The sequence below is a fragment of the Drosophila ficusphila genome, unplaced genomic scaffold, assembly GCF_018152265.1.
Source record: "Drosophila ficusphila isolate 14025-0441.05 unplaced genomic scaffold, ASM1815226v1 contig_791, whole genome shotgun sequence".
Classification (NCBI taxonomy): Eukaryota; Metazoa; Arthropoda; class Insecta; order Diptera; family Drosophilidae; genus Drosophila; species Drosophila ficusphila.
The window spans coordinates 1,864,502-1,883,807 of NW_025064737.1; the positions used below are offsets into that span (position 1 = coordinate 1,864,502).

Consider the following 19,306-nt stretch of genomic DNA (forward strand, 5'->3'; position numbering starts at 1 on the left):
TCCGATGGCCAAGAGCATGGCCAACAGGCTTGGCCATTCATGCGAAAAGCAGCCGTCCAAGTGTCCAATGTGTGTGCTTTTTATGAATGAATTTCGCTCGTAGTTGGACTTGGCCAGTAGTTGATGTTGCCGTTGTTGTTCATGTTGCTGTTGTAAATGTTGCTGCTGTTGTTTGGGTGTTGCTGTTATTGTTTATGGCTGTCACAGAGCTGGGTAAACAAATCGCAAGTGTCTCGAAACGCTCCGAAAAGAGTAAAACAATGTACAACTTGTGCTGCTGGCATATTACATCAGCCACTTGCCCGACGTAAACCCATTTGGCCATAAAAGTACACACAGTTTTCGTTTTTCATTTTATTTTTCGCTTTTCCGAATATAAAGGTAAGCTTAGTAACCAAAGATAAAGGGCGATTGTAGGTTGGCTGTCCTGTTGTTGCGCATAACAGGCAATTTAGAAACCCTTTGTCCCCACGAAAAAAGGAGAACATAGCTACCTTATTTAAGCATTCAGATGGAGTGGTGTCCTGGGGTTAGCTTTTGTTTGCCATATCAACTGCGAACTATTCATATTCAAATATATAGTTGTGGGTGTGCAAAAACAAATTTTAGCCTAACAACCTTACGTATTAAGGATGTGGAGTCAAGAGCCGAAAGTTTTTAATATATATTATATAAATAAATATAAGCTTAAGTCCTTTGCTTCATGCAAATCAGGTTGCCTGGTTCGAAAGAAGATTTAAAAGCCAAATAAGCTTTTCTGTTTCGCAAGAAAATCTATAGCAAAAACAAAATGGATTTTTAAATCTTCTTTGTGTTGTTGATCAAAGTTCAAAAGCCGTTTCTCAATGAATTTACTTTTGAAGAGAAAAGTTAGGAATGTTTTAGAAAAGTAAAGAATTTCATCTTAACGTTTTCAATTAAGAATCTATAATTTATAATTCAATATATGTAATTAAAAAATTCAGAAAATCACACATAAAATGTTATATTGTATGTATATTAAAGTATTATTACTCTGTAAATAACCAAAAGCATTTGCTATGCATTTTACTTGCATTTTCATCCGGTCAACTTATATATTTGCCAACAAAAAACCTTAATGTATTAAGAAAGTTGGTCACAAGCCCCCGAAAGATAGTCAAATAGCATCGCGTAGAAAATCTCAATAATTACACTACTTATTAGGCCATTGGCTGAGTGGGCTTCAATCAGCAGATCGAAGATCGGAGCGCTCGTCCAAATTGATGATTATTTTGGGCCCGGCGGAGATATCATCGTATTCTCACTTTCATTTTGCTTGACATCAATTTGGGCCCGAGACTCATTAGTGGAACGAGCGACGGTGATGATGACCGTTGTGTCCCACACAGAGGCAGTTTTACTGTATTATTTATCAGCGGAGAGGCCCTTTTTCTAGCCATTTGAATTAAATTAAAGCCAAATGGCTTAGCCGTGAAAGTTTTTTTCCTTTTATTTTCTGGCCAATTTGCATAAGCGACGAAAGCATCGAGGGCGTGCATTACTGAGTTCTCGCGATCGTCTTGCCTGATAACTTAACGGGGCGCTTGAAGTACCGTACCGAATCGGCGGAAAAAACAAAAAGTTTCGACCAATTGGTAGCACAATTTCACATTGCTTGCTGACATCTTTTTTTCACCCGGCTCGTATTTCGCCAATCAATTGCCACTTTGTGGGTGTGTTTGCATTGGCGAAGCTAAAAAAATTTTTGTGTTGACTTTACATTTAATTTCGTGCTTTTTCATCTCTTTTCGGTGGTCATGCAAAAAGAATTTCGTGTACGCCATGTATGTGGGTATGTTAGCGTATGGGTTTTTATTGAACGGCAACAAAAACCAGAATGGACAACAGCAGAAGCATCCGCGGAGGCATCGCAGGGCAACATCAGAGGCAAAAATTTAATGAATAAATAACAAAAATGTTTCGGTGAAAGTCGTGGTCAGAAGTGAGCCATTTACACACAGCACAACACAGCACAGCAGCCATGGCAACAGATAAATATGGTATGTATAAGGATGTATGGCAAATATTTGCATCCAAATTGCCGAACGGTGCCAAGGAATCAAGGAAAGTGAAGAGCGATGATGCAACGATAATTTAGCATAAGCCGAACAGCTTTGGGGCGATTAAAGGAGCGTTTTATTTGGTGGACCCAACCCAACCCGTTAACATTAATTACTTTCCTCTTCTCCGTTTCCGATTAGCATCGCCGCTGCATAATTTAATAAGTAAAAGTAAAGTTGACCAAAGACCCACGAAACTCACACCCTAAAAGTAAAGCAGCGCACCGCAGACTCGAGATTTCACAAAACCATAAAAATGTCAAGTTAATAGAACACATTTTCCCTTTTACGGCCATTTGAATTAATACGAAATTTGCATAATAATACCGGAAAGGGGATTATGTATACAGCTGAGAAGCAGTAACCGATACGGCAAGCATTTCAAATAAAGAATTTGCGGTATTTGGGTTAAATATTAATTTACATGTGAAACGGACGACGGCCGCGCAGCATCATTGAAAAGTGAAATTTTCGAGGCAGCGGCTGAAATGTAGGCTGCGTGACACTTTCAGTCAGTCATCCAAGCAGCCGGCCAGCCATCCAGCCATCCAACAAGCGGGCTTGGCTCGGCCTGGTCATTTTCCAAGCTCATCGAACGACGATTAATCAGCTAATTTCTTTATGAACTTTCATTTATGCACTGGACTGGAGCTAAAGCTGGAGCTGGAGCTCCAGCATTCACACACGTCTTGCCCATCATCTCCGTCGTGCTCATAAACCCATAAACCTCCCAGTTTTTATTGTCGTCAACCGTCAACCGTCAACCGACTTGTAAAAATCAAAGCTCACCGTTTAGAAAATCAATTCCGGAGCAAGTGTGCTCTTATATAAAGCCGCAGATCATATACGAATTGTAAAGCAACAAATTTGCCTTTATGAACTTATTTTATAATTTAATTACAGCCGGCAGACGCGCTCGTAAAACGCCGTTGAAAAGGGAAAGTTAGCAGAAGAGCAGCGATTCAACAAAAGAAGCAGCAACTGCGGCAGTGGCAGCGGCCACCGGTAGACGGAGCAATTAGGCGGCGGTACAAGGTCCGAAGGCCGGAGAAAAGGGGTACTATGTGGTACAGCAAGTTGCTCTTGGCCAGCGGTAATGGTAATGGTAATGGTGGCCGTATCCCTGCTGGCCGCTTGGCCGTTCGAGTGCCGCGGCTTAATGGTATTGTGTAACAGAACGCACATCTTGTTTTTTTCGGGGTCTGCCATGGCTGTAATTTGTTGCTGCTGCTGCCAGCGGCCCTTTAGGTGGTCGAAAAGAACCGTTGGCGCTGCCAAAATCCAGTGAAAGTTGGCCACGCATTATGCAAATTCAATCTGTGAGCTGCCCAGTTAGTTTCGGTGTGCCTGTGGTCGTGTACCAGATTCCACGGAAAACAAGAGTTCGGTCCCCATCTGAAGCGCAGATCAGCAGAGAACAGATGGAGAGTATCCGAATTTGATATCCGGTATCTTTCGGCTTCATCGATAACACTGCACGAAAGCGGGCTGACAAATGACGACACCATGAACGAGAAGGAGGAAATGCGGGATTTTCGATTGGGGGAATGCGAATAAGCAATACTCTATGATGAGTTAATTTAAACTTAGGTGCAATTTTAGTTGGCTTGAATAAACTAAATTCGAACTTTTTATTACTTCTATTTTCTTCCGAAACTAAAAAATAAACTGTCAGTGATATTAGTGACATATATATTTCAAATTGTCATATTTTAACTTGGGTTTGTTTTTTAAACTGACTCAGACCATTAATATTTAGCTAATAACAAACATGAAAACCTACTACAGTTTGTTATTGAGTATGTTGATGAAAAAAAAAGTTCTACAAAGTATAATTTTCTTTACTAATAAAAAAAGTTTAAGGGTTGAATATAAAACACAATGATTATTGTTTTCCCAAACTTTTAGAAACAAATCGCAGTTGGTTGCAGTAGGAGTCTAAATCGAATATGACAAGGTGTCAGGGTATAGCCACAAACACAACCTCCCAAGCTTTGTGTAGGTTACCTTCTGCTGCTGCGGACGCTGGTGGCTACACAATGCGAGCTCGTCTCAAATAAACTTTCACCGATTTCATAAACCGAAGAGCAGCATCCAAGCATCCAAGCATCCGAGCAGCAGAAACATCAACAACATCGGCAATAGCAACTTGGCTGCCCAGAGAGGCAGCAGCGTCTCGAGTGGCAGTGCACTCGATTCGATTGCAGCCGGGATGAAAACAACTTGTATCTGTTGCATGATGGATAAATTATTAAATTACTTAAGTGCTACACAAGAACTAACAAAATGCACGTCAGCGGATTCAGTCGCTCAGTTCCAGCCGCTGTAGGCCAAGGTTTGCTGACCGGCCGCCCGGCGCCTCCGCTTGTGATGGTGTCCCTCGCCGGTCACGTACGATATGCTGTGGCTGCTCTCCCCACCGTGTTGGGCGGCCGACTTGAGGCCCAGCAGCCCGGCCATCATCAGGGCCACCAAGGACACGCCCAGCGCCTTCATGGCCAGCGCAGCGATTCCGCCCAGTCCCATCACGGCCATCATCTTGCCGAACATCAGAGCCATGGCCAAAAGCATCCCCTGACCCTTGTCCTTTTTGCGGGCCTCTGGAAAATCAAAAACAGATTTATTACCATATGACTACTGTCAGTACATCGGAACTCGGTAGTTTATGTTCTTTTTGGCACGGCGTCCTGAGTTTTGGCCCCCAAATGTGTAAATTATATTTCATGCCAAAGCATTGCGTCAGAGTTTTCAAACGAGGGTTTAATAATTTGCTTTTGATGGGGATCTGATTTGTTTACAAAAAGTTGAATGGAGTGCATGTTTGAATGTTTGTAGAGGCAATCAAAAAAACATTTTTGGTTTGGTTACTGGGAAAACTGCATAGCAACGCAAATACATTCCTAATTATACTGTTTTTTGGCAATAAATTCCGAACTATAGCGGTTTCTTTTGACACGGATTTTGTGCTTTAAAAACAAAATTAAAATTTTTGTATTCTAAAAATTTATTCTAACGCATGTTGGCATAAACTTCTAAACAACTAATTTAAAAAAAGTATGTTGTATAAAACAGAGAATGAAAGCGGAATGTCAGCCTTCAGAAACTGTAAAAAAAGATACCACCGAATAAATATTTTTCACATTTGAAAATTGCTTTTAATGTTATTAACAACAATTTTTGGAAGTTTAGAATCGTGGAAAAAAACATCTCAAGTTAAATAAATTAAATCAAATATTTAATTTATGCCACTGATAGATATTATTCGAAAAATGAAATTTAATTGGTGATGGTGAACATAATTCAATTGTATTATTGTTATTGCTTTCTAAAGGCACTTGATTGTCAATTTCCCTCACCTGAAACTTGCGCTTCGTCCTCTAGAAGATCGGCCAACTTGACATTGATTTCGTGGGTGCGCAAGTAAAAGGAGAGACTGTCCAGCAGACTCTGGTCTTGTTCCTGTTCTTCTTCGAAGACTGAATTGTTCTGTAGAGGAACTATCTCAAGTCCCCTAACCACAACCAAGGGTTTATCGCTTCGGTTTAAGTTCCGCAGGACATTTCGCAGAGCCCGTTCTCCGCGACAATATAAAGTGGTTCCCGTATCCTGATCGCAGTTTTCCGAACGGACAACCGAAAAGAGCAGCAGACAGAGCAGCGGAAAACCTCGGAACATGTTGACAAAACGCTTGAAGTTCAACTAAAAGCCTTGACAATTGCCCTGTCATATTTTATAGTTGCCATTTCCCCGGGGAACTTTCCCAGGGGGGAAAAAGGGGAGGCAGTCAAGCATCCCCGGCCGAATTGTCACAATTGTAAATTAAAACAATGGCGCTTCTGGAAAGAAAGAAAAATGCTTTCAGATCGCGTTTCTCTGCTTTTTACCTTGGCCGTGCAATTTTCTTCTTCACTGGCCGTTGCAATTTTTCCAATTTTCAACGGTCAGTTGGTCGGACAGCCGTGGGATGCGCTTGGCTGCCGCCCGTTCACCAACAAGCTGGCCTCTGGTTCACTCAACTCGGCGGCTCTCCGCCAAATTATACAGATTAGAAGTGGGTAAAGTGCTGCGGGTTTGTTCCTGGCCCACACCTTGTTCCTACTCCACTTCACACGACTCTCTCGCGTCCAAACAACTCCATTAGTCGACTGGCAAGCGTGTCAGCCGAAAAAGCGAAAGTTACCCCGCCCGAAAAATGAGCGGTGAAGACGTTTAGTAGCAATTTGCGTTGGCCAGCTCATGCAATGGCCATAAAAATGGGTCGCCAGACCGTGCAAAGGGGTAAAAGGGTGCCTCATGCGTAACAGGGGCCGTAATACAATTAGCATTCGAAAACAAATCAGGCCAGAAATAACACAACATTTATTGGGGTAAAGCTGCTCACGGCAACAATAAAAAATAAAAAAGGTTAAAAAGAAAATATTTTTATAAATATAACTCATTTTGGCTACCCAAAAATAGCAGGTATTTTCCGATGACCAAAAAAATTTCCATCAGTGCTCACTTATAAAAACAACGTTCATCCTATACGGAATATTAACGCGAGTTGGTTCGCAGTCGAGTTGGGTAAACACAATGACTATTCCCCTTGGATCGAATATTTGCTGAAACTATCAAAGGCAACCACTATGGTCTCTTTTTAGATAATATGCCAATTAAAAGTGTTAAGCTCCACCCACTAATTTAAAAACAATTTAAATCTTTACAGCAATAGTTAACAATGTGATTTCCAACGTTATTATTATGTATAAAATAAACATATGTGTGCTAAAATTAATAATTGATGCTTAATTTATTATTTGATTTTAAAAATGTCACTTTTTGTTTCCAATGATTATGAGATTATTTTCTTCAAGCAAAATTATCGATGACTAAAGACATTAATAGACATTTAATCAATGAGTAGCACTTTCACTTTCATTGCATGTCTTTAACTTATTAAATACGTTCTTTGTGTTAATTCTGAGGAAATTGTGATGGTAGTGCTAGGTGTTACTAAGCTTTCCAGGGTATTAGTCAGTGCAATAGTTATAACTACCAATCTCCGGCGAAAAATTGAAGAGCCATCCGTGTGCAACTTGGTGCCGTAACTCAATTAGACAGAGACACGGCAAACAGTCTTCTGTGGATTTCATAAGCAGTGGCTCAGTTTTTGGGTATTTTGTAATACCAGCAAACTTATTAATCAAGTTAACATGACCGGGTCCATCGGGCGGGCGAAAGAAATCAACTTGGCCGCATCAAAATCCCGCTTCGTTCGTCATCATCGCTGTTTCTCTCCCGGTCTTCAAGCTGCTGGTGATGATCATTCGAGCGGCGCTGATGTCGATGATGATCGACTGCGCTCCAAAAGCAATAACTTTCACTCTCAATGTATTAATTTTTATATTTATCGTATTGTTGTCCAATACAAACACACGCACAAGCACACACACTCACACACACATGCACCGCTGGACCCGGGCTCACACTTACATGTTTTCTGGAAATTTTTAAACCCCAAACGATGTAAAAAATTAAACACATCACCGCAGCAGCGGCAACAAAACAAGTCATACGTTATGGAGCCCAGTTGGCAGCGAGTCAACCAAAAATTGATCTGAACTCGTTACGTTTGCCTTGTGTCGGTGTCGGCAATAAAAAGAAAGTATCTCCCCCTGGCAGCAGATCATCAGCTCCATCTCCATCTCCATCTCGAGCTCCATCACCGCCTCGAATCGCCGATTTTAAACCGAGGAAAGCAGCTGAGGCTCGATTCGATTCGTTTGAGTGGGGCCTTTGTAACCGTTGTTTGCCCCAGCTTCAATCTGAAACTGACTCTGTATCTGTATCTGTATCTGAATCTGGCTCTGTGGCAACTTGTTATAATTGATTGTTGTGCCGCATCATCATCATCGTCGTCATCGTCATTAAAAGAATCTCATTTGCCGCACATTCAATTGAGACCACAATTCAATGTGCAATGTGCATTGTGGTATATGGATTCGAGCTGATTGAATGAGACAGCAGTTGGGGATTAAAAATGTCGGGGGAGTGAGCAGGTGTGGGTCTGCTTGTCCAACAGAAACCTAACTGATAGTTCGGGTCATCTTGCCTTTGCTGGTATTAAAGAATGAAAGGAAATAAATTATTTAATCATATATATAGAAACAGGAAATAAATTGATCCGTGCGTTTGTTTTTTAACCAAACAACCTCCAATCCGCAAGAGTTTTGTCAGAAAACTATTGGCTCTTTTTTTATTGCCTAAAGACAAACACAAAATCAGTACTTTTACATTTTAAATATTTAAAGTGGAAAAGAATATTTCCATTAAATAATGCAGAACCAAGAAAAGCAAATTAATTTTGATATATAGTTAGAAACAATATTGCCTCTAGTGATCTAAAATTCAAAAGCACATTTCAAAAAGAGTCCTTTAGCATAAAAGAAGTGGTAGTTAGTTTTTATTGGTCCAAACTCCTCCAACCTGTTTATAAACTTCTATATTTTCAAAGAAAAAAATGTTCAATAAGTAACACAATGCGAGGTCCCACTGTTTTGGCCTGGCCCCCAAAACACTACCACAAATCGTGTGAACTTTCGCAAGCCCCAAAGTATACAACACATCGATGGCCACAACACATCAATGACCACAACATATCACCACGGTCAGCGACTGCTGGTCGATATCCTGCGGCATTTTAGCTGCAAAATGTGGGCGTGGCTGCCAATAAGTGGCAACTATTTAAACCACCCTGCAGCTGAGGCAACTGCAGAAACATTTCCAGCCGAGACAAGCCGAAGCCGCAAGTTTGTAGCTTGCGACACGCACAGGTGAAATCAAACAGAAGTATGTTTTAATTATAAAACAATTAGATTAAAATAAATTAAACGAGTCGCTGGGCTCAGGCAATCGATTGGAAATGAGAGAAAAACAGCCGAGGAAAATAAACAAGGCGGCGGCGGTTGAATCGCAAGCGAAATTCGTGCCGGTGAAAATAAAGCAGCAGCATAGGCAAAAGCCGCAGAAAAATCAACATCAGCACGGGCAGCTGAACAACAACAGCTCAAAGCTGAGGATGTATGGTCACGTAATTGGCTTTAAAATAAACAGTATTATTATTATTGTTATTGGCCAGCAATTGTGTTTTACTCTTCGCAATGGCTTTAATTGCGCTTGTTTCCAGGCGACTTGCATTTCTCGCATGACTCGTGACAATTCGCTTTGATTGACTGCCAAAGAGTCAATTTGGCTGTCAGCCCTGACAAATCCGTTGGCCGTCGTGCGATGAATGGCTCCAATCCGCAGACAAGCTGTTTGCCAGACCCACTTGTCTGCTTTTTTAGGTCTGGCTGGATTATGTAGTATCAAGGTGAACAATTCCTGTAGGGTCCACGGCTCTTTCAGCGGATAAAGGCTGCCATTTAACAACGCTAAGCTGCTTTAAATGGCAAATGAAACCTTCCTTTGGCCGAATAAAATCCTTTGAAGCCTGCAATTTAGAGGTAAAAGGCACTTGCATATCAAAAAAATGTGTTATATTAAGAGCCATGGCACACAACAAGGTTTTTTGCTCATACATTCTTCGTCTACGACAATATCTCAAGTTGAGCTTAATGGCTCTTAATGCGTTCCCTCCGAATGAAAGACTCTCAGCAGCTTCAAAGTGCAAGCAATTGCTCTGCTGCATTATCCAACTCGGAATAAAATGGCTTTAGTAAGCTTCAACTTAATCTGAGTTAAATTAGTAATTTAAGCAAGGGCACTTAAAACAGAGAGAAAAATGAAGCAAACAGCAACAACAGATTTAATGCTTAAACTGATAATTTTAATTGTTAGCATAAGATTTTTTATTAAATAACATTTTATAGATATATTAATACACATTATGTGTTATTATGTTATCGAAAAACAAAAAAAAATTCATTTTAGAATATTTCCAAAGTATATAACCGTAACGACATTTATTATAAATTATTTCTTTGTAAACTACTTTTTTTAAATTTTTCTATTATAATTACTGACAAGTATTTTTTCACATTAATTTATTTGATGTCAGAAAAGCGTACTAAACGTATTCAAGAATTCATTATTCGGTATATAAAGTGATTGTTTTGGTTAAACATTTATCTATCCAATGTTCATGTTAGATTTTATATAAACTACATTTAAAACTGCTAAGATTTCTCCCAGTGTGCTTTTGTTACACGGTTCAAAGAACATTGCTGCACCCAGCAGAAGATAAAGTTTTCGGTTCTAACAAGTGGCCAAGCAATCGGGCCAGCTCAACTAGCAAGTTTTTCGGCTGCCAAGTTTTTGGTCTGTTTTCGTTGAAGTTCTTGATTAGATTTCGGAAACGAAAGCAATGCCTTGCGCGCATTCCAGTGCATTCTTAAGTGGGTCCGGTCTTGTTAAAATTCGATTAAAATGTGTGGCTAGATAAAAGTGAAAATCCTTTGGCTTGGTTGGCAATATGATTAAATTGGCGATGGCCACTTTTAGTTTCAGCTAAGTGCACTCGAAATATTGAAATCAGAGCCAATTACGGCGAAGAAGCCGCTGGCCTTTGGACCGGACCCCACCCAGCGGATCCGGTTGCAGTCAAGGATCATTAAACTTTTGTGGCACCCGTAAGCGCGAAGAGGCACACAAACTGGAGCAGTGCGGTGGCCAAATGGATTGGATTGAACCGGGTCGGATTACCGCTTTCGGACTGCGTCACCGCTTTCCTTTCGATGTCCATCTGGGCTGTTGGCCCCGGCCTTGGCCATTGTTGCGGGCTTGGGCCATCTTGGTGCGGTTGCCAGCGGTTGGCTTTCTTGTCGAACCGCCTCGCGTTACTTGCGCTTTTCGCAACATTGTCGCTCGATGGTGTCAAGTTGCGAATGGCGCGGATATCCAGATTACAGTCATTACACTCTCGATGGATCTTTAGTGGATAGACAGATAAAGCCGTCGATCGTCGATCGTGGATCGTCGATAACTATCGGTGCCACTGCAAAAGAACGGTCGAGGTCTGATTGCCACTGGCTCGAAATTGGCCACAATTACCGATCCCACCTGCGTGCTTAGCTGGCTGGCTGGAAAAGTGAATATTTATTAGTCCCGCTCATCATGCACCGACGAAAAGTGTTTTATTGACTGCATTTCCCCACCTTTTTCACCACCCCTTTCCCCTTCCCTCGGATTGCGGCTGTTCAGCAGAATGTAACTGAGCCGGCGATTTATGAAAAACGAGAGCTAATAGTTCGTTTCACTTTTCTTTTATTATTTATTTATTTATTGTGTACAGGCGGCGAGGCGTGGCCACATCTTCGCCCCAGCCTCCCACTTTTCCACCGCCACCACCTGCCTCCTCCCCCCGCAAGTTTCAAGTTAATTGTACTCGTACTCGAACTGCACTTGGCTTTTACTTTTGCCTGCAAAAATTGTTTTCAGCAAATTGCGGGCAAATTAATGAGCAGTAAATTAGCCGCATTAGTACAGCGGCCACATGCCGCGGACGCCGTTGAAGCCACTGGCTTTGCCGCCATTCTGCCGCTGTCTCGGCCACAATGCTCGGTCCTGGCCAAGATCCAAGAGAGCCGCCCACCTGCACGCCCACGTATGCGAGGGCCAAAGCTCAGCCCTAATGTCATGTGGTTAATCAAATTACTGCTAATTATAGCACCCTCTGAACTTTCGGGAGTGCAGCTGGAAAAGGCAAACAAACGAAAAACAATGCTAATTGACGACTGCTACGTTTGCATTTACAGTGGGACAGAATATTGCAAACAATGTATCTTTAGTAATATTAAAAACTTTTACCGATTTAATAAATAGCTTAAAAAAATTTGCCAATTTTTTATTTGGCAAGCAGAACATCCTTTCGTCGAATACAAAATTTTAGTAACGATGCGATAACGTTTTCAGATAATTTCACTCCAATATGCTTTTAATAATTACGAATTTTTCGTAAATAAAAATAAAAGCTAAAGTAAACTTTGAGTTGTGATTTGCTTAATAAGAGTGGACACTACTTAGAACCCAATACCACGATTGGATAATTAGTCGATGTTCTACTATTCTGCTGGGAAGATTTTCTTAAAATTTAAATAAATGTGTTAGCTGGGTGTTATATTTTGACTTTATGGTGGAACATGGCATCCATCGACAGCAGTTTGGGACCACTGTGCGCACTTGACGCTCCGGTGTTCACAGCTTTGTAGCTCCGATGCCGCAGACTGCCCGCTGAGCGATGGCCGTCACTCAGCTGGTTGACTTGAAATCAAAACTGTAGCAGAAATGAGCTATGTTGGTGGTGTTGGTGGTGGTGGATGCGATGGAGGCGGTGCAGCCAGTGGTGCTGCACGCAGCTTAGTCGGATGCTGCTGCTAATGTTGCAGCGGCTGGTGAAGCCGTTGCCGCCGCTGCTTCAATAAAACTGAGTTGCATGCAACGGCTGGTAATTAGTCTCCACAAGGCGCTGCAGCAGCTGCCATCGAATCGCGACCACTCGCATCCATGTGAAGGATACGCCGCGCTCTCGTCCTTTTTCCAGTGTCGTGTGCAGTGCAGTGCTTCCCCAAACCGAAATTCGCAAAAAAAAAAAAAACGCTAAAATGCCGAGCCACCTTCTTGCCAGCTGCCTTCTGCTGGCTTTCAGCCTGAACATGAGCCTCGCGGCCATTCACAAGCGCAGTGGTGCCAACTCGCTGGGAGTGGATCCCGAGCCCAAGCCGAAGGCCAATCCTGCGGCCAGTGTGGAGAACACGGACCTCCTCGACAAGCTCAGCTGGAAGTGCGCCAACAACGCGAGCTGTCTGTACGGCGTGGCCAACAGCATGTTGGCCTCCTACCGCCGCGGCGAGACCCTCAAGCTGGGCCTCTTCGACCTGGTCAAGTTGCCCGCGGTGGAGTCCTCGCGGAAGCACAAGTGGGGATCTGGCCGAGGCCTCTCCACCTTCATGGACTTCGTCACGGGGAACGTCATCAGGGTGCCCGTGGGTCCCATGGTCTTTAGTGTTCAGCGCGCCGAGGACGACAGCGATTACATCGAGGTGGCGCTGTTGAAGAAGGCCTCCAGCGGAACAGGTAATGAAATGGGAGTCCCAATCAGCGGGCGACATGTGTCGAACGTCCTTGCTACGCCATTTGATCCGTTCTAGGAGGAGCTTAACCAGCTGCTCCTGCTTGGCATTCCGCTCGCATGTGGGCGTCACTTGGCTGTGATACCTCTAACAAGACTCTGACAGGAGCCTACACTCAAAAAAGTTCATTTCCAAAAAATATAAGTGCCATTTTGAATCTTGTGGAGAAAAACTAAAATAGTTATATTTGTATTAGGTAAAACATCCTAGTCCTTTCCCTGGAAAATGGAGTCCACATGAAAACAATTCAGGAAAATTAGCTTTGACTAAATACAGAATTTGTACGTTATTCAATTCGCGAAAAATCAGGTTTAATAATTAAGCCTCCAAGTATGATAAATCAGCAATTTAGATTTGTTAAAGGTAACATTTTCTATTTTATCCGATATTTGCTTCGATTGCCGAACATATTTAAAGCTACTTTTCTGCAAGTTATATGTCTAAATTGCTAAGAGTGTAGACTTCCGGAAAACTTTCGCAAGCTCTACATCCCAAACCGAATGAATATCAATGACTTTGGCCGGCCCAAACTGCCACTTCTTACCCCTATTTAATCTGACATTCGATATACATGGCAGCAGGGCATCAATCATAGCGCATCCTGTGGCAGGAGTGGGGCGGGCCAATCAAATCCTGCGTCGCACTATTACGTATACGTACGAGCGCCATTAAAGCCGTAAAGCCTAAGACGTGTTCTGCTTCCACAAATGCTCCCACAGGTCGCCTGCAGGGTAATGGAGGCGGAGGAGGAGGAGGAGGACTGCTGGGCGGCGGAGGAGGCTTGGGTGGCAACGGCAACGGAGGAGGTTTGATGGGCGGCGGCAACGGCGACAACGGGGGAGGAGGCGGACCCCTCGGCGGACGGAGGCGCCACCAGCACCAGGACAAGAAGCAGTTCCAGATGTTCATTCCCATGTACCTCGCCGCCACGACTTTCGGCTGGACGATGGTGGCCGCCAAGGCGGTGGGACTCCTCACCCTCAAGGCGCTGATCCTCTCCAAGATCGCCTTCGTGGTGGCCGCCATTGTGCTGATCAGGAGGCTCATGGAGAACGCGACGAGCGAAAAGTGAGTATATTGAAAATATACTATAAGTACTTGAAGTACTTAAACAGCTTGTGATTGCCAATTTGAAAATCAATTCTATGCCATTAGCATATTAACGTGAATGCTGTAAAGCAAATTCAGTGCATGAAGACTGCTTTTAATTACCAGTTATTTTCAATTTAAAAACACAATTCTATTAGAAAAAGAAATACAAACAAACAATAATTCGTAGTGCAGGATAAATAATGTTTTCAGCTTAATATACAAATAGTTGAACTGCAACGTTTAATATATTTGTTGTAAATTAAATGAATTTAAATTTTAAAATTATTTTTAAGTAATATTAAATGCTTTAAGCTTTCAATATACAAACAGTTGCTCGGGAGCTTCACCGAACATTAGGTTTAATTAAGCAACAAAAGGTATAAAGGCATTTCCATGGTAAATGTTTACAAAACTTATTTCCTTTTTTGTTTATTCGCCGACAGGATGATGTACCAGTTCCCCGAGCAGACGCCCTACATGATGCCCTACGGAATGGACTACCCCCTTCATGGAGCGGAGATTTCTCCTGAAATGTACCCGGCATCGCTGCACCACCTGGCGATGGCCGGCGGGGGCCAGCTGCCAGTGCACCCCGGACATCCGGGACTGGAGAGCCTGAGTGCCGAGAGCCACCTGCACTCCGCCCAGGTGGCGAGCGACGGGAGCAACAACACACAGGTGCTGGCCGCCCTCGGAGGACTCGGCGCCCTGGGACACAAGATCAAACGTGAGGACGCCTGGATGGCGAAGAGTAAGTGTAAGTTGATCCAGTCTCTCGATGTTTCAGATAGTCGGGGATGGGGGTTGGGTCCCTTTACTCCCCGAACTACTGTCCCCATCACCCCCTCTCCACTCCATGGCCCAGATTAATTCCCTGAATACGGAGGCGGTGGCAGCTGCTGCAGCCGAGGGCGCAATCCAGGACGACTATGAGGACGAAGAATGAGCAGAGTACTTATTGCTTCCATTTGCCACCCAGCACGCACACACGAGTTGCGGATTCTAGACGGGAATATCACAAATGCAGAGCACTTTTCCCTGCGACAAGGTGTCTTTTGCACGGTTCTTAATTTGTGTTGCATACTTTCAGGTAGAAATTATTCTTTGCATCAGCAGCGAATAGTTGGGGAACTTAATTTGCTCTGCATTTGAGGTTTTAGTCATTTCTGAATGAAAGCACCATAAAGTTTTGAGAAATGTGGTTTTTGCGGTTGTGAATATTATACAGAGCTCAAAAATTATAGTATACATCTGTAGGGAACTGCTGAACTATATTCCTCGGAGAGGTTTTTATATATACAAAATTATAAAAAGTCTGAGGCTAATTCAAATATCGAAAACGCTTAATTGAAAGATTAGGTTGAAATAAATATTTTTTAAATAGAAAATTAAGTATGGAAAATACTTTTGGGTCACACGGAATGTTTCCCGAGTTGTAATAATAAAAAGGACACGTTAGTAGTATTTTTAGGTGGAAACGTAGTTTAAATTATGTTTTTCTTCCGATAACTGAAAATATTTAGGCAAATGAAGTGTAATATATTAAGGACACATTTTAGTGAGTGCTGTTATTCTAATGAGTTTAAATTATGTTTTTTTTTCCGATAATTGAAAATATTTAGGCAAATGAAGTGTAATATATTAAGGACACATTTTAGTGAGTGCTGTTACTCTAATGATGAAGGTGAACTTTTAACTTGGGAGCAGAAGATTTTTTGCAATATGTATGTCTTAGATTGGTAGTAGTGACGTAAAAATGTGTAGCTGTTAAGCTCAAAGATTTGTTGCTCTGTAAAAAGATGCATTTTTTCAGCTGCTTTGGGTTCCAAAAATCTATCCTTCTACACAAGTAAATTATAAGGTACTGCGAAGAAGGTAATAAGGCATAATCCACTGCCATGGAAAATAAATGTACTTAAAAGCTATATGCATAAGCTATATTATGGTTAGATACAGGTGTGGAATATCCCATTCCGACGACCAATAACCCCTTAAATAAATGGGAACTGGTCGACCCTTGACCCTGGTCTGGGCCCCTGGCAATTTATTGCCTCTGTGCACCTCACGTCCCCTCCTCAATAAGCCACGCCCACTCTCGACAGAAACAAGTGGCCCAGGGCCACAAATTACTTGCCTGATTAACGAGGAACTCGTGTTACAGCCACCCCCGCCCGACGACCCCTGATCTACAACTACGTGCAGCCCCACATGCCGTTCTACCGCTCCTGAGGCGGCGATTAGCCAATTAGCAGCTACCAAAGACGCCGTGAGTGGAAGGAGTAGAAGGAGCTGAAGGAGCTGGAGGAGCTGGAGGAGCTCAAGGAGGTTGCCTGCTGCCATAAGGACCCGAAATCGGTCTCCGGACATCGGAAATCGGACATCTTACATTGGATTGCAGCCTAGCGAGCTTAATTATTGTTATTATTTATTGAACCCTTAATTCCTTAACTTAGTGAAAACCTGGCGCACACATTTAGTCTAGTTCAATGTCTTTGTAATTAGCAGTCAAAGTGCTACAAAAACTAAAAAAAAAATGAATAAATAATTGGACACAAAGTTGTTCAGAAATTGTAATCATTTGCAATTGCTTTTTATTTATGCAATAAGTGTTAATTTAAAATAAATAAATAAATAAATTAAGTGTAAGTGTAAGTATTTAAATAAATTACAAATGAGAGAATGAGCATCATTGAGAAAACTGTGAAAAAAAGTGAAAGTGAGCGAGAGATTAACAGAGAGATGAAAAATAGTGGATAAGAAAGAAAGAGAGAGAGCGTAATTCTAGGGGAAAGTGGAGAAAGCAGTGATTGCAAGAGATCAAGAGATATAGTTAAAAGAGAGGGAGAGAGAGAGAGAGCGCGTGAGAGCAATTTCCCCAAGCCAGCAGGAAAGTGTTAGAGGAAAACCCAATTTAGTTCATTCCTGATCTAATGACATACAAAACAAGGTAGTAAAAACTAGCTTTATTGCGCCACTTTCCCCGGCTGCTGCTGGCCGCTGTAGGCCAGGTTTTGGGCCTGGTCCTGCTGGTGCTGCACCTCCTTGGCCAAGACGTCGGCGGGCACGTCGACCAGGCCCTCCACGAACCCGTCGAAGGCCCTCGACCAGCCGGAGCTGTAGCTGTCGTGGTGGGACGGAACCTCCACGATGGTCTTCTTGCTGGAGAGCAGCTTCTTCAGCGAGATGATCACCGCCAGCAGCAAAGCGATCTTCGACACGATCAGCGCCTTTCCGGCCAAAAGGAAGAGACCCTTCAGCAGCAGGGCCCCCACCATTCCCGTCTTGGCCGCCATCATCATCAGCAGCGGGCCCATGTTTTTCATCTTGCCACGCCCCTCCTGCAACGCCTCCAGCGGGCGCACCGACACGCCCACATTCAGACTACCCTCCGGATCGCTGTTCATCACGAAGTCCGCGTTCTCCGAGAACTTGTAGCGCAGCGAGCGCGAGCGGATGAACTTCCACAGCTTGTTGGCCATCAGCAGGGCGAAGGTCTCCTGGTCGGAGCCCAGGGAGCGGGATAGCAGCTGATTGACCTCGGGATCATCCGGCACCATCGAGATGTTCCTGAGGAAATGCGGGTTGGATCGCGATAAAAATAAGCTTCATCGCAAAATATTTAACTTTTTCATGGATTGTCAACTCCGTTTCCTCCAATTGCATTTTAATATATATATTAAACTACTTAGGGTTGCAACTTTTATTTGCTTAGAAATTTACACAATTTTGTCATTATTGTCAACACTTAATCGCATTTTTAAGAAATTAAAAAAAATTATTTTAGAATTACATTTTTTGAACTGGTAAATTTTAAAACAATTTGTTACTTTTAAATACTTTTAAAAAACTTTAAAATCTATTTAGTGTTTTGTAAATGTTGTAAGCAATTTTTCTTCGTTGCTTAGTCCAAAATAGCTAATATTAATCTTATTAGGCGTTCCACCTGTTTTTGGGACTTACGCAAATAGCAAATAATCACATTTAATTTCAACTTACCAGTTTTCCGTGACCTTGACGCGGTCACCAAGGTCAAGTCGGGTGTTTAGGTACAGATGGTTCATAACAATTGACATCTTGATCATCCTGCAGGCAGTGTCATCTTCCTGCCTGCAATTCTGCTTTAACTTGGCCAACAGGAAATCCTCAATATTGCGTCGCTCACTGTCAGTAATCTAAGTAAAAATAAATGAACTTTCAACATTTTTAACTTTCCATAACGCATAAAAATTGTCTTTTCTCACTTAAAATAAAAAACAAAGATTTATCTCCAAAAATAAACACGTTGAATAATTTTGTTGAAGTTGAATCTTATAAATAAATGTCGGAAAAATGTCATTTAAAATTGGTGATGCTTTACTTTTATTATGAAAAAAGACAATACATTTTTTTTTCAAAGACTTTTTATCTTTTTAATCTTTAAATTATCCCGAGGTCAAATTTTAATGCGGACATAGAAAATTCCAACTAGATGTTATTTTTTTACTTTGGAAAGGTAAATTGTGCACCCCTTTTTGAATTTATATCCTTCTCTTGATTCACTGGCGATGAACTTTCAGATTAAGCAATAAATTCGGAAAGTCCAAACAAAGGTCACTGTTTTCGTTGTCCTGTTGGCCGAAAACGGTTTCCTTGTCACTGGCAATTAATGCCCGTTCTATCGCCCACACTCGAAACTTTTCCGAACTTTCCAGGACATTTCCTTACCGTTACGCTGCCATCCCGCCTTTTGCTGCCGCGGGCGGAAACGAGGGCGAAAAATAACGCCAGCAGCGCGCAGACCTTGAATGTTTGCATCGTTGGTCTTCGTTTGGGTTGACCCGTTCAGTTTTTGTACGTTTTCTTGGACGTTTTCTTGGTTATCACTCAGTGTCACACACGTATTTTGGGTTTATCCTGGCCTTATCCTTCGGCTCTTGTACACACACACTCTCACAAAACGCCCGCGTCTTCGCTCTGCTGGAAGTGCTACGCTCTTGCTGTTGACATCGTCGCCTTGATAGAAAACCTAATGCGAATTTTCCGCCA

The 19,306-nt window shown here is 42.4% G+C and overlaps 3 protein-coding genes across 6 annotated transcripts; 1 reads left to right on the plus strand and 2 right to left on the minus strand.

Moving 5' to 3' along the window:
* Positions 1 to 4,311: 4,311 nt before the first annotated feature.
* Positions 4,312 to 7,170, minus strand: LOC108091837. Of its 2 annotated transcripts, XM_017191217.2 has the most exons (3): positions 7,117 to 7,170; positions 5,438 to 5,917; positions 4,312 to 4,681 (listed from the first exon to the last, which is right to left on the minus strand). In XM_017191217.2, exons 2-3 carry the CDS (start codon positions 5,754 to 5,756, stop codon positions 4,392 to 4,394), a joined length of 609 nt encoding a protein of 202 aa, XP_017046706.1. In that variant the 5' UTR covers positions 5,757 to 5,917; positions 7,117 to 7,170; the 3' UTR covers positions 4,312 to 4,391. The 2 variants fall into 2 exon arrangements, with proteins under 2 accessions (XP_017046706.1, XP_043064966.1); XM_043209031.1 differs by lacking the exon at positions 7,117 to 7,170 and having other exon boundaries at positions 5,438 to 5,939.
* Positions 7,171 to 12,661: 5,491 nt separating this feature from the next.
* Positions 12,662 to 16,566, plus strand: LOC108091773. 2 transcript variants are annotated; one of them, XM_017191120.1, is made up of 4 exons: positions 12,662 to 13,133; positions 13,909 to 14,257; positions 14,725 to 15,038; positions 16,443 to 16,566. In XM_017191120.1, the coding sequence occupies exons 1-4, from the start codon at positions 12,662 to 12,664 to the stop codon at positions 16,508 to 16,510; spliced, it is 1,203 nt and encodes a 400-aa protein (XP_017046609.1). In that variant the 3' UTR covers positions 16,511 to 16,566. The 2 variants fall into 2 exon arrangements, with proteins under 2 accessions (XP_017046609.1, XP_017046610.1); XM_017191121.1 differs by having other exon boundaries at positions 14,725 to 15,032.
* A 568-nt stretch (positions 16,567 to 17,134) lies between these two features.
* LOC108091768 lies at positions 17,135 to 19,075 on the minus strand. 2 transcript variants are annotated; one of them, XM_017191114.1, is made up of 3 exons: positions 18,986 to 19,075; positions 18,278 to 18,453; positions 17,135 to 17,848 (listed from the first exon to the last, which is right to left on the minus strand). In XM_017191114.1, the coding sequence occupies exons 1-3, from the start codon at positions 19,073 to 19,075 to the stop codon at positions 17,245 to 17,247; spliced, it is 870 nt and encodes a 289-aa protein (XP_017046603.1). In that variant the 3' UTR covers positions 17,135 to 17,244. The 2 variants fall into 2 exon arrangements, with proteins under 2 accessions (XP_017046603.1, XP_017046604.1); XM_017191115.1 differs by lacking the exon at positions 18,986 to 19,075 and adding an exon at positions 18,523 to 18,560 and having other exon boundaries at positions 17,137 to 17,848.
* Positions 19,076 to 19,306: the final 231 nt, after the last annotated feature.